Source organism: Mauremys reevesii, linkage group 1 (genome assembly GCF_016161935.1).
Source record: "Mauremys reevesii isolate NIE-2019 linkage group 1, ASM1616193v1, whole genome shotgun sequence".
NCBI classification, from domain to species: Eukaryota; Metazoa; Chordata; order Testudines; family Geoemydidae; genus Mauremys; species Mauremys reevesii.
Window position 1 is genome coordinate 64,446,765 of NC_052623.1, and position 13,304 is coordinate 64,460,068.

Consider the following 13,304-nt stretch of genomic DNA (forward strand, 5'->3'; position numbering starts at 1 on the left):
TGTTTAAAACTTATACTGTGTGTATGTGTGTGTGTATATATTTTTGTCTGATGAAAAAAAATTCCCTGGAACCTAACCCCCTCATTTACATTAATTCTTATGGGGAAATTGGATTTGCTTAACATCGTTTCGCTTAAAGTCGCATTTTTCAGGAACATAACTACAATGTTAAGTGAAGAGTTACTGTAGTGGGAGTCAGTTCCAAGAGTAGAGGCAGGATGAAGCTGAGAGGGAGAGAAGGTCTTAAAGCATGCAGTTAGGCAAGATTATTGGGAGTAATGTAAAACGTATGTATATCTAATCCATGTGCTTATACTCTATCACTGTGGTATCTGAATGTTTGAGGTGAGAACAGATACCAGCATGCAGTAACACAGTTGTGACTGGAATGGAATTACTGACCATGAGAATGAGAGACCATTGGAGTCTAATAATGCAGCAAACAAGGGCCTCAGAACAAAAACACCTGAGTTCTAATCCCAGTTTTACCACTGATTTGCTGACCTAGGGAAAGTCATTAACTCTGTCTTCCATTATCTGCTCTAAAGTGGAGTCAGTATCTTTCTACCACACTGGGGAGCTTAATCAGTGTTTGTTCAGTGCTTTGAAGTGTAACATATGTTATGAAAGCTAAAGAGTATTGTGCTTGCCCAAAAGATTCTAGCTACAATCAGTAGAAGCTTAATTGTACTAAACTCCAAACCTTCTGTGGTTTAGAATCTGTGTACATGTTGCAGTTTATACTACTATTGCATGCATATGTACTGATAGGCTATTACTACACCAGGTAAGCATAAGATGCTTTGTATAAAGGAATTGTGGGATACAGGAGAACCACAAACTTTGTCTCAATTAACATTAGTAAGGTAATGAAACTTCTTGGCTTGACGTCTGTTTGCTGGTTTATGGCTGTGTCCTCTAGTCCAGTGGTTTTCAAACTTTTTTTTTCTGGCGACCCAGTTGAAGAAAATTGTTGATGCCCATGACCCAGTGGAGCTGGGGATGAGGGGCTTGGGGCGTAGGAGGCGCTCAAGGCTGGGGAAGAGAGTTGGGGTGCGGGGTGGGGCTGGGAATGAGGGGTTCAGGATATGGAAAGGGGCTTTGGGCTGGGGCAGCGGGTTGGGGTGTGTGAGGGGGTCAGGGCTGTGGGCTGGGGATGGAGACTCTGGGCTGGGGCCAGGGATAAGGGCTTTGGGGTGCAGGAGGGGGTTCTGGGTTTGGGGGGGCTTAGGGCTGGGTTAGCGGTTTGGGGCGCAGGCTTACCTCTGGCGGCTCCTGGTTGGCGGCACAGTGGGGGTGCTAAGGCAGACTTCCTGCCTGTCCCAGCACTGCAGACCATGCTGCGTGCAAGCAGCTCCTCATGGCTCTCACCTGCAGGCACCGTGCCCTCCCCCCCAGCTCCCATTGGCCGGGAACCAGTGGAGCCAGTGCTCAGGGTGGGAGCAGTGCATGGAGCCCCGTGGCCCCCCGCCCCCTCCTGCCTAGGAGCCAGACCTGCTGCTGGCCGCTTCCGGAGCGCAGCGCGGTGTCAGAACAGGTAGGGACTAGCCTGCCTTAGCCGGGCAGCACCGCCGATGGGACTTTTAACGGCCCAGTTGGTGTACAGAGTACAGAGGTCTTTACCAAATAATGAGGAGTGTACGATCCCTGTAGGGAAGGTTGAGGAAAGGAGGATAAGGACAACATTAGTATGGTTACGGGGTTTTTCAGCAAGTCTGGTGCATACTTTGATGGAACAAAAACAATGTATTTTTGAGTGAAATTAAAAAACTAAAATGAGTAAGTAGAAGACTTGCCACTGAATTTGTTTTAAGGCTCATGGAAGTAATAGGTATCCAGGACATATTAGGGAAATAATAACTTAGATTTTTTAATTCTATCCTCTAGAAAAATGCATATATTCAACAATGGGAATGTATAAATTGAGTGGGTTTTCTTAAATGTTGTCCTTACTAAGCTCTGATCTCTTTTGGCAACTGAAAGGATGAAGCTGTTTGGCATAACTACAGGTGTACTGTATGTTTCTTAAACTAGACTAATAATAAATTAGCTTATATAACTGATTATTTAGCTGTTTTCACTGTATTTATCAGTAATTAAAGGAGGAACTGCTTTCACAAATGTTCTTGTTCCCCATTGTATTCTAGAAGGCAGATTGTCCCGTCACAACCACCATTCTGCATTTTGTTATTTAGAGGAAAGAATACAAGTAAGCTGTTTTTGAGGCTTAGACTTAGTTGTAAATTTGCAATAATAGCAACAATGCAATTTGGGCTCCAGCAATACATGAATTAGAGATTTATGCAAGGTATATCGCATTCAGTGTTTAATTTTTGGAGGATAAAACATTCTGTCATATTAACAATTTGTGTTGGTCTTCAGGCCTTCTAGCCCCTATAAGTGCACCTGCTATATTGACAAGTTACTTTGTATATAGGCTTTGAGAAGGTAGGGGTGTTTTGGAGTCAATGTGTGGAGGATGTGCCAGTATATGTGCAAACTTCATATTGCTAGTTACGTCCACTGTCAGATTTTTACTGAAGCATCAATGTCACATTCCATTAATGTTGTTGCTTAATTAAATAGCAAGTAATTAATGGTGAATGTAAGCTGCCAACATTGTAAAAGAGGGTGTTTGCAGACTGGATGGAAAAGAACCTAGGAAAATAAAGAATCTCTAAGGAAAAAAGGCTGCAAATGATGTTCGTTCATAGAATTGCACAGCTAAGAGATTTCTATAATAGGGCTCTGTCTTTTTCAGAAATGTGTATTTTGGCTGAAAAGTTCCATATTTGGCCTTAGACCAGGTGCAATTTTCCTTTGAAAGCTTGATAAGTTATTGTCAGATGCTCAGCTCATGTGAACGTGGTGTAGCACCACTTATGTCTATGGAAGGTATTGTGATTTGCACCAGCTGAGGATGTGGCCCAGCATTTTTGAGATATCCAATCATGAATAAGCAAACCAAAACCAAGCCCTTCATATAACACATGCTGCTTTTAATTAAAGTTAAACTGAGTTCTGAAATGATAATTGCCTTTGACATGTTTGAAACAATTTGTCTGAGAAATAATGTGTATAGCATTTGAGAAAGCATTTCACTTAACTTTTGAACAGTGCATCAAAGAGAGAAACTTCAGATAGCCGTGCACTGAAATAAACATATTTGCGTTTTTATTTCAGAAATCACAAAGCCAAACAAATTCACAGTATTTTCATGTGGTAGTGCCTTTTGTAAAAGAAAATACATTTTTCTAGAAGATAAACTTTAGGAATTATTTTGGGGAAGTTCTATGGCCTGTGTTATACAGGAGGTCATGCTAGATGATCATAATGGTCCCTTCTGGCCTTGGAAGCTATGAAAATCTTAACTGAGACAACATTTAAAACTATTAATGCAAAAATCAGGAAATAGAATTTTGTGTAGTTGGGAGTGATTATGTGATCTTATTTCCTTACTGTAATTCTAAGATGATGATTGAGGTCTGAAATCAAACTCAGTTCAAGCTGCCAATAGAGAGAAATTAAGTGTCCTAGTTGGTTTCTGGGTAACTTTTTTCTTGTGACTGGACAAGAGCTCTATAAGTCTGCAAGAAGGCCCATAAAGAGAGACAGAATAGGCACCGCATTTGCAGGAGGTGGGGACAGAGGGAAAGTGGTGGATGTGTAGTATACTCCTCCCCGCGCCTTCCCAAAAAAGTCCTCTGGGAAGGGTGCATAGAGGAAAGTGCCTCTCAGGAGCAGCTGTCATTGGCTACTGGGATTGGGTGAGCAGAGAGGAGCAGCATAAGGCCAGCTGTCTTTTTGGTGAAGTTAGAATTTCTGTAAGATTGACTCTGTTTTCCTTGTGGATCCATGGGTTTCTGTGCCCTTACAGTAGGTAAAAAGACTTTAGTTTGTTTAGGCCAGTAAAATATGTAATTCAGATGTAAAGCTGTCAGGAAAACTATAGCATATTATGTTTTTAATTCCCCACCCCACCTCCATACAGGACTTTTTGGTACTTTCCAGAGGCGTTAGCCTCTAAGGGAATTGTCAGTTCAGTCCTCAGGAGCTAAATTGTAAAATGCACATAACCATTCTCATTTAAAATTGTATTACTCTTTTTCTAGCTGTTCTATTAATACTTTTTAATTTTCACTAAATTTCTCATATAAAAATTTCTGGTCTTCAAAACTGATCTGCTCTTTTTTCAGTCTCCATTGTAAACATCACTTTCTTGGCCTACCTTTAAGTCTTTGTTGACTTCACGTGTATAGATGTTTTTCCTCCCGACCCACTGATTATATGAAATTACATTAGAATATTTTCCCAGTGTAATTTCTTCTTAGCTGAGAAAACTAATCAGACTAAAGAAAACAATTAGTTTAATTCTTTCTATAAAGCACAAAATACTGTGCAAAATTTATCTACTTCTGCAGGCTTCTGTTTTAAAAAATTGTTACTCTAATTCAGCATTTTTTCCCTGTAGAAAGAGTCTTCAAGAGGAAGGCATAGAGAGAAGGAAGACATCAAAATTACAAAGGAGAGGACTCCAGAAAGTGAAGAAGAAAATGGAGACTGGGAAACCAATAGAGAAGGTAAATTGAATTCAAGTAAGGCTCTCCATTTAATCTATTACAATATTCCAAATACTACAGATTATCAGTTTGTAGGAAGTTTTGTCCATACTAGTGGACTGATATGTTGACTATTCATGGATTAGTGATGAATAAGGATTGTTTCAATTTATCTGTGGACAAGGAACAAATTTAGTGGTTGGGGTTGGACTAAGTAATATAATTAGGCTTGGCAGAATTTTTTTTTCTATACTTTCAATAGCTATTGGTTTATATTTAAGCATTTTTTAAGATTTGTATCTAATTAAATTTAGTGGCAGTAGACATGAATATTAAAAAAATTAAAGCTTTATAACCATTAAAATCACAAATTATCACAATCACATGTCAAAATATACAAAGTAAATATCTTTAAACCAAACGCTTTATAAGTTCTCGAGCATTTTTCTTTCTTTGCCTATCTATAAATTTTGATTATCAATAGAAATGTTTGTTGGCTTGTGAAATCAACATTTACTGACATCTACCATTAAAAATCTAATCCAGGGGTCGGCAACCTTTCAGAAGTGGTGTGCCGAGTCTTCATTTATTCATTCTGATTTAAGGTTTTGTGTGCCAGTAATGCATTTTAACGTTTTTAGAAGGTCTCTTTCTATAAGTCTATAATATATAACTAAACTATTGTTGTATGTAAAGTAAATAAGATTTTTAAAATGTTTAAGAAGCTTCATTTAAAATTTAAATTAAAATGCAGAGCTCCCCGGATCGGTGGCCAGGACCCCCGGGCAGTGTGAGTGCCACTGAAAATCAGCTCACGTGCCACAGGTTGCCTACCCCGATCTAATCCTTCCAAGTTAAATATGATGCAAAACAAGAAGTTGTTACTGTCTGCCCTCTCTCTCAATCTGTTTTGAAACTTGACGATCAAGACATCAGTCATAGAATTGTTTGATCAGTACATTAGCAAAAAGAAATTGGCCCTCAGCCACTGACTGGCTGGCAGGGCCTTTCACATCTAGGTGACTGGTTCAAATCCAGCCTACATCAGTTGTGGCTGATGAACAGCTGATCAGTGAAATTAGGTGTGTTTACCTCATTTAAAACAAAAAAGGACTCAATTTTACAACAATTTTTACATTTGCCTGTCTCATTTGAGCACAAAAAATAAATTATCTTTGCACATAGCCCATATAGGTCATTGTGTCAGGGTGACAAGAGAAAGCTTGCTACTGCGCCTTGTTCTGTGGTCAAAAAGAGGATTTTGGTGTCCAGGATGTCAGTCACAAACACTCATTTTTAGCTTTCATTTAACTAAAAAACTGTACCAACTATTTTTTTGGATTGAAACGGAACAATTCTGGGGGAGGATCACCACTTCTATTTCCCTTTGTTGGGGGAGACAGTTGACTTGTTCTGACTTACTATGAAGTTATCCTGGTTTCCAGTGAAGCTCAATGATATCTACATAACTATGAAATACTTCATGCTATTTTGAGTAGTTGAATATTATGATGTGTATTTGCTTGGGAGCCCTAGTTATGCCCAGGACCCTGTTTTGCTAGGTTCGGTACAAACATAAGACAAAAAGATGCTGCCTGTCCCAAAGTGCTTATAATCTAAATATAAGGCTTGTTCTACATTAGAAAATTAGGTCTGCATAAGGTCACTCAGGGGTGTGATGTTTTTTGAGAAGTATGACTGTTTAAGACCACTTATTTCATATATTGCCTGTCATCTTTTTTTAAATAAAGACTCTGATAATGGAGAAGTTAATTATGATTATGACCATGAGCTGTCTTTGGAAATGAAACGTCAAAAGATTCAGAGAGAACTCATGAAGCTGGAACAGGAAAACATGGAGAAGCGAGAGGAAATAGTCATTAAAAAGGAGGTTTGTATCTTGAAAATAGGCACATGTTCTTATAACTAATCAACTGCCATTTTATGTCCTTAGAGTCCTAATTGTTTCCTGCATGACTGGAGCCGCTATGTGCTACCATGGGCAAATGATAAATGACTGTTGGGCATAACTTAACAAACATAGGGCTATATTCTGGCTAGCCTTTCTGTGTAGGCAGGGAAGGAGGCAGATAGGAGAGGAACTTTGGGGCACAAATCGTTGTATACTCAAACTGGCTGTCCCAAAACCTGTGAAGTACATGCGAGAGAGGTCTTCCCCATGCCTGCCCACATTGGGGTTTAGGAGCTGTGAATTTATTTCATATGCTTCAGTCTGGACCATGTTATCTATGCCAGTCCCCCACCTGCCCTCACTATTCATATTACACTGGCTTTTATTAGGCATAATCTTGGTGAGTGGTTCATAACAGGAAAGACTATTCCTATTTGGGGTGTGGGACCTTAAGAGCCAGAATTTTGGGGCTGAAGGTAAATCTTACTGGAGTGCAATTTTTCAGGCTAACTTTAGAGTGTTAATTAGAATAATTTTATTGATATGAATGTAATGATCTGTTAGGTGTCATTTAATTACTTCGTAGGTCATTTGTGCAGCATTTTCTTTAAGATCAGCTTTATTTTAAGATATTTTAATACTAATGTAATTAACTACTGCAAAAGTATGTGCTTAGTATGTCTGAGGCAGATGGTGTGTCAGTGGTTATTACTATCTAAAGTTTGAATGATATTAGTATCCTTATTCAGGATACACATACAGCACATGAGTTTTTGTTTGTAGTTTAAACTTTTTCTTTATCCAAGATTTCTCCGGAGGTGGTTAGATCTAAATTATCACCGTCTCCTTCACCAAGAAAGTCTAAATCTCCAAAACGAAGGTCAAGTCCCAAATCTTCATCTTCCGTTAGTAAGAAAGAGAAGAAGACTTCTACAGTGTCTTCACCTCTCTTGGACCAGCAGAGGTCAGTAGATAGACATACATTATGGGTGGGGAACAGGGTGGTATGTCGATACATTATGAAATGTTTCATGCTAATCAGTGGATATAGATACTCATTTTCATTGCCCCTTCAGGTGTGAATTCAGTGTACCAGTTTTGAAACTGTCGATCTTTTGCAGAGTTCACAAGAATCCCTGGGACAAGGCAGCATATATATGTCTCCATTGATTTTAATAACTTCTGGATTTTGCATTAAACGTAGTTTCTTTAAATGCCGTGAACTGCCTAGAGCCTGTGAGATGCACTGGAGAAATCTAAATAGAAATAAAATTACATTTGTTCAATGGTGTGGGGTGTTGGTGGTGGTTAAATGCAAGTTAATTTAGGCTAGAATTTAAATTTTGCAGTTTGGGGAGTCAGGTGTTCTGTTGACACTACATATTGCTATACAAAAGATACTACTTGGCCTTCTAGATTAAGGAGTGACCTGGAGAGTTATAGCACTGGGAAAGGAAGACAAGAGAGGGAATGAAGTAGGCAAAATCACTGGCTGTTACAACTGGGCTTCTTGCCACAAAAAAATCAATCAACTAAAAAAGACTTTGCTGACTCTAGAACCTGGGAATCAATGTTTAGCTCCATTAGCTGTGAGGAAAATTACAACCCTAATACAAGAACAGGCACCTATATTTGCCAAGCAAATTGCCTTTGAAGCAAGTTATGCTTAAATAGGGGCACAATACTCGTAAATGTTGATTTTGCTGTAAAAGACTAGTATAAGGGATTGCTTGCTACCGTGCTTTAAGATGCAGTGACATCTAGGTACTAATATGTTTGTATCTGTTTGTTACTGACTTATGAAAAATACATATGGGTATAAAGAAATATCTTTACATTTCCTTGTAATTCATGGTGGAAAGAAAATGTTCAATATTTATTCATAAGGCTCCTGAAAATATGGTAGGATGCTTTACATACAAGGAATGAGTGATCCTTACCCCAGATAGCTTAAAATTTGAGGCACTAACCCTGCAGTGTATTGTGCACAGATGTATTGTTTCAATTGCAGAATCTGGACAAGATACAAAGGATTTTGGTGTTTTGATGCATGCAGTTTTACAAGGGCATTGTAACGTTGGAAGCTATAGTTACACATTTGGGAGCAGTTCCAAATTTTGCAAGCCTGTTTCAGAAATAAGGGTTATAAATTCAAATGGCCACGGGAAACTTCAAAGGAGAGCTTGACATTAATTTTCCTTTGTATTCATCATTCAGTCAAGTACAACTACAAATGCCACTATCTGCTGATGGAATAGAGAAGTCTGCCCCAAAAGCTGCAAAGCGCTTGGCTCTATAAATTGGTGCTGCTAGTATCTAAGAGATTAACAGATATTTTATTTAGTCCTTTTAAATAGCTTTTTCCGGTATTTTGATACATTTAGGAGTTCCAAAAGCACCCAGAGTAAAAAGAAGGGTCCTCGTACACCTAGTCCACCTCCTCCAGTACAAGAGGAGACTCCCCTGGGGAAAAAGCATAAAGAAAAACACAAAGCAAAAGAGCGTTTAGAAGAAAAAACAAGAGAGGGGAAAGAGAGAGGACGTGACTTTGAAAGACATAAGGAGAAAAAAGAGAAACAGAGGTGAGTTCTGTCGCATTATTAGGTTTTTAGCATTAATGTAACCTTGCTTTGGTTGTCTGCATTTCTGTTAAATCTGTAGTTCATATTGCACTAAATAGAGAGGGTTTTATATTTGACTTGCTGCCAACTTTCTCTGAATTCATTAAATATAATAAATGCATCATATAGTGGACTAATAAACTGCAGCTAATTGAGTTGTCACTTTAATAAAAATAACTTGTTGAGATGCCCTTCTGAGATAACTGTCATGTTCTCCATCAGTGAGTCAGACCTTGACTGGTGGTCCAGTCCAGGGTCCTCACATCTTCATTCTAAAGCCATAATTTTTCCATTATACCTTGAACTTACCCTTGTAGAGAAACACTACGTCACTTCTTCAGAATATCAGGTCAGTGGACCCGTGAAGAGAAAACACTATTATTCTGCAAATTGGCCATTAGGAGGCATTCTCCTCTCCCTAAAGCCTCATTTAGTAAATCTAGTATTTTAGTAATGTTATTTCTTCAAAAATTGCCTCTTAAGTCCCTACATTTTTTAGATGCTTACATCCAAAGTGGTTCTATGTATTCACACTCATACCTGCCCACCTTATCCATCCCAAAACCTGTATGTCCATGTGGGGAAGGTAGGTCATATTCATTTTCTCTCTCTCTCTCACGCACACAATGTATAGTGGTAAGTTTGCTATTACTTTGTGAAGACTAAGGAGTTTAGGAAAACCTTTACATTCTGTCATGAGCTGATAAAGTAAAAAGACTCGGAAAGGTGGTTGGATCTGAGGCAGAGTTATGCCCCTTTCCATAATTAGTGTCAGAAGGTCACAAGCAGTAGTGGGGAGCACTCAGTGCAGCTGTGATAGAAGCAGAAGTGTATTTGGCAGCCTGTGTGCGTGCGGTACCATGATAGCAGTAAGTACTTGCATGGCAATGGCTGCAGCCTGTTATAAAAGTGTCAGTGACCTTTGTGTGTGAATTTTTGGTACTTAATATTGAAAACAAATACTTGAAATCCTCCTGATCCTTCAGTAAGCCAAATGGCAGTTCAAGATACCAGCAGTCCTTTTCTTCCTTCAGAAGTCATCATTAAGGTCTGAAAACTTGTCTGAACTTTTTTATAGTAAGGTTCTGATTTTACAGAATTAAATTAAAGCAACAAAAACAACAAATTCCTTATTTTTGTATTGACATCTAGCTGCTTAAAAAATTACAAATAATCTAGAGGGTTCAGGCTTCACCCTCTTTGTATTACATTGAAAAATATATTAAATGGGATCTTCTGGAACTAAACAAGTTTGTAGATTATGTAGATATTAGATTCTTGAGCACTGTATTATGAAGATAATTTCATATATGATGAACAAACTATTCTACCAGAAGTAATTCTTGATCCTGTACTATAGGTGTGGTCTTGGAGTTGACTTTAATTGATTGGAGATGTACTGATCCCATATTGTGCATGCTGAACAAGCTGCTACTTGTATGTTTCTTAGAGATCCTTCAGAAGGCTCCCATAGACAGAAGCGTTCTCCTAGTCCTGCTGATCATTCTGGCAGTAATTCCTCTCCTTCCAGAGAATATTCACCTCCTGCCTCAAGGAGAAGACAAACCTCCCGAGCTCCAGCCAAGTCAACTACACACAAGCATACTTTCTCACCCTCTCGCAGGTGGGAAGTTAATAACATAGTTCTTATTTTCCTAAACAATTCAAACTTTCCTGCCACCTTATCAAGTCACTTTCTCTTTGGTGAGATCACATGATATCCATGTTCTTTCCAAAGATGTGAGCATTTTGATACAGAATTATTTACCCTAGTAGCAGTATTAAAGAATAATCTACTTTACTGTTAACATGAGTAGCTGTGAATCCCTGGTCCTGAAATCTCTTTACTCACCTGAATAACCACACTGAAGTCAACAGGACTACATATCTGCTTAAAGTTATGCAGGTGAGAAAGTTATGTATATGCGTAAGAGTTTGCAGGATTGGGGCCTAAATTGTCTTAGACAAAGAGATATCCTAATAAGAGTTTACAGCTAACAGAAAATTACAAAAACAGAAATTAAGAAGCCATTGTTACTTGCCACAGGGATGCTGTATATAGCTATACTTAGAGTGTGCACCCAAGAAAGAAAATGTATAATGTGTCTGCTGCATGTTACCAGGATTTCTTGAAAGCACCTCGTATTTAGTAAAATAGCTATGTTGCTGGGGAAGACTGCATGTTTCATAGCAACAAAGTTCTTGTCATTGTCTAATCGAAGGTGCTTTTTTTCTCTGAAATATATAGGTTTTTTTTCTGGATGATTTGCTCTTGAATATTATCTAAAGATTAAACTAGGAATATAGAGTGGTTATAAGAAACCCTTAAAGTATCTTTATAAATAATTGGAGATATACTTATCTCCTAGAACTGGAAGGGACCTTGAAAGGTCATCAAGTCCAGCCCCCTACCTTCACTAGCAGGACCAAGTACTGATTTTTGCCCCAGATCCCTAAGTGGCCCCCTCAAGGCTTGAACTCACAACCCTGGGTTTAGCAGGCCAATGCTCAAACCCCTGAGCTATCCTGCCTCCATCATTTTTGAGATAACAGTAAATATGCATGGGGGAGGGGAGCAGTTCATATATTTTAGAAATAAGGATTTTATTTTCCAGTTGATGGCTAGAGGGCGGAGACTATAGAAATAATTTTATTTTTTAATGGATTTTTTTATTGAGGTTTTATTTATTTTATTGTATCATAAAAAATTGCATGTTGTGGCTATTTTAATGTTGTGTCCTGCAGGTCTACTTCCCCACCAGGGCAGCATCACTCTCCCATATCATCAAGACATCACTCCTCTTCATCACAATCAGGCTCCTCTGTTCAAAGACATTCCCCATCCCCCCGCCGTAAAAGAACTCCTTCTCCAACCTATCAAAGGACAGCTTCCCCACCTGTGAGGCGTTCCTCCTCTCCCTATCCCCCGCACTCTTCATCCTCTCCTCAGAGGAAGCGAAGTCCTTCAAGACATCAGTCCCCAGGGAGAGAGAAGGGGAGGCATGATCGTGACCGGACTTCACAATCGCATGATAGACGCCACGAAAGGAGGGATGGTATGAACAAGAATACGTTTTTTAGAAACATTTTACGTTGCCCCCAAAGTGTAGTTAGCTGACAGTTAAAAAATCTAATTATTTTAATCATTGTCTCATCTAGATTTGCTCCAGATAGTTAGACAACACATTGGTTAAAATGCCTGCAGACATCTGTGCCAGAACTCCTGTTCCCACTGTATCGGGTATAGTGTAAAAGGGAGAGACTTTAACAAGAATGATAGTGTAGGCAAGATCTTTCACTGTACTAGGTCTCACCAGTATGATATGTGTTAAAGTCCAGAATGGCCTTCATTTTTTCTCTCTAGTATCTAACCACCCTTTCCTGTATATGGCAGTGGCTGCACCAATCACAGTAGGATAGTGGTCTTCTCTCAAGATGCCAAATACCTGCCAGTGAACCACATAGCCTGTCAAGTCTGTTGGGCAGTTTTGGTGAACAAAAATGCCATCACCCCCAAATTTATGAAGAGAACATTGTCAAGATTTGTAGACCAACTATAAGATAATACAATGGAACCCCATTTATCTGACCTTCCATTATCTGTCTCTCCATATTAACCCAACAACCAGTGCACACAAGTGCAGAAGCAGGCGATCTCTCTAGTGGCCGCTAGATGGTGCTGCAGTCTCACACTTTCCATTTTCTGGATTAGCTGAATTTTTGATTATCCAGCCTGGACCCAGTTCCAACTAGATCGGATAAATAGGGTTCTACTGTATTTATAATAGGAACATATTGTGAATAAATAAATAATTTTAAAAATCATTTTTTTAGTGGTGAGAGGTCTTAACAAAGATGATGGTGTAGATGCACTCTGAGCACATTGTCAGGTGCATAAGGAATTGAAAAGGGAAATTACCACAAGAAAAGTACTGGAACTCAGTACTCTATAAAGGAGTATGCTCCTAGTCCTAAAATTATTGCAGCAAATCGTCGTCCTAACGCATTTTGAAGTTACTGAATATATTTAGTCTCTAAACAATGAAATGTGATACTTACTAGATCACAGATTCAAATCCATTGGGGAGATTTTTCTAAAGCAACAAGGGTAGTTAAGCACCCAACTCCAATTTGTGCCTTTGTAAATCTCTCCCCATAGGCTTTTGTGTAAGAAATCTTATTTGGTTGGATCATTTTATATCCTTTCTACTT

The 13,304-nt window shown here is 38.8% G+C and overlaps 1 protein-coding gene across 8 annotated transcripts in view; it reads left to right on the top strand.

The window, feature by feature from the left end:
* Positions 1–13,304, top strand: part of ZC3H13 (zinc finger CCCH-type containing 13) — a 57,130-nt gene that overhangs the window by 20,560 nt on the left and 23,266 nt on the right. For 6 of the 8 annotated variants that reach the window (XM_039484789.1, XM_039484797.1, XM_039484807.1 and 3 more), the window contains 6 exons: positions 4,472–4,580; positions 6,311–6,450; positions 7,278–7,435; positions 8,856–9,053; positions 10,543–10,716; positions 11,838–12,148. In XM_039484789.1, the coding sequence (XP_039340723.1) occupies positions 4,472–4,580; positions 6,311–6,450; positions 7,278–7,435; positions 8,856–9,053; positions 10,543–10,716; positions 11,838–12,148 (1,090 nt within the window). The remainder of the gene's footprint in view (positions 1–4,471; positions 4,581–6,310; positions 6,451–7,277; positions 7,436–8,855; positions 9,054–10,542; positions 10,717–11,837; positions 12,149–13,304) is intronic. The other 2 variants (XM_039484816.1, XM_039484844.1) reach the window with 1 other exon arrangement.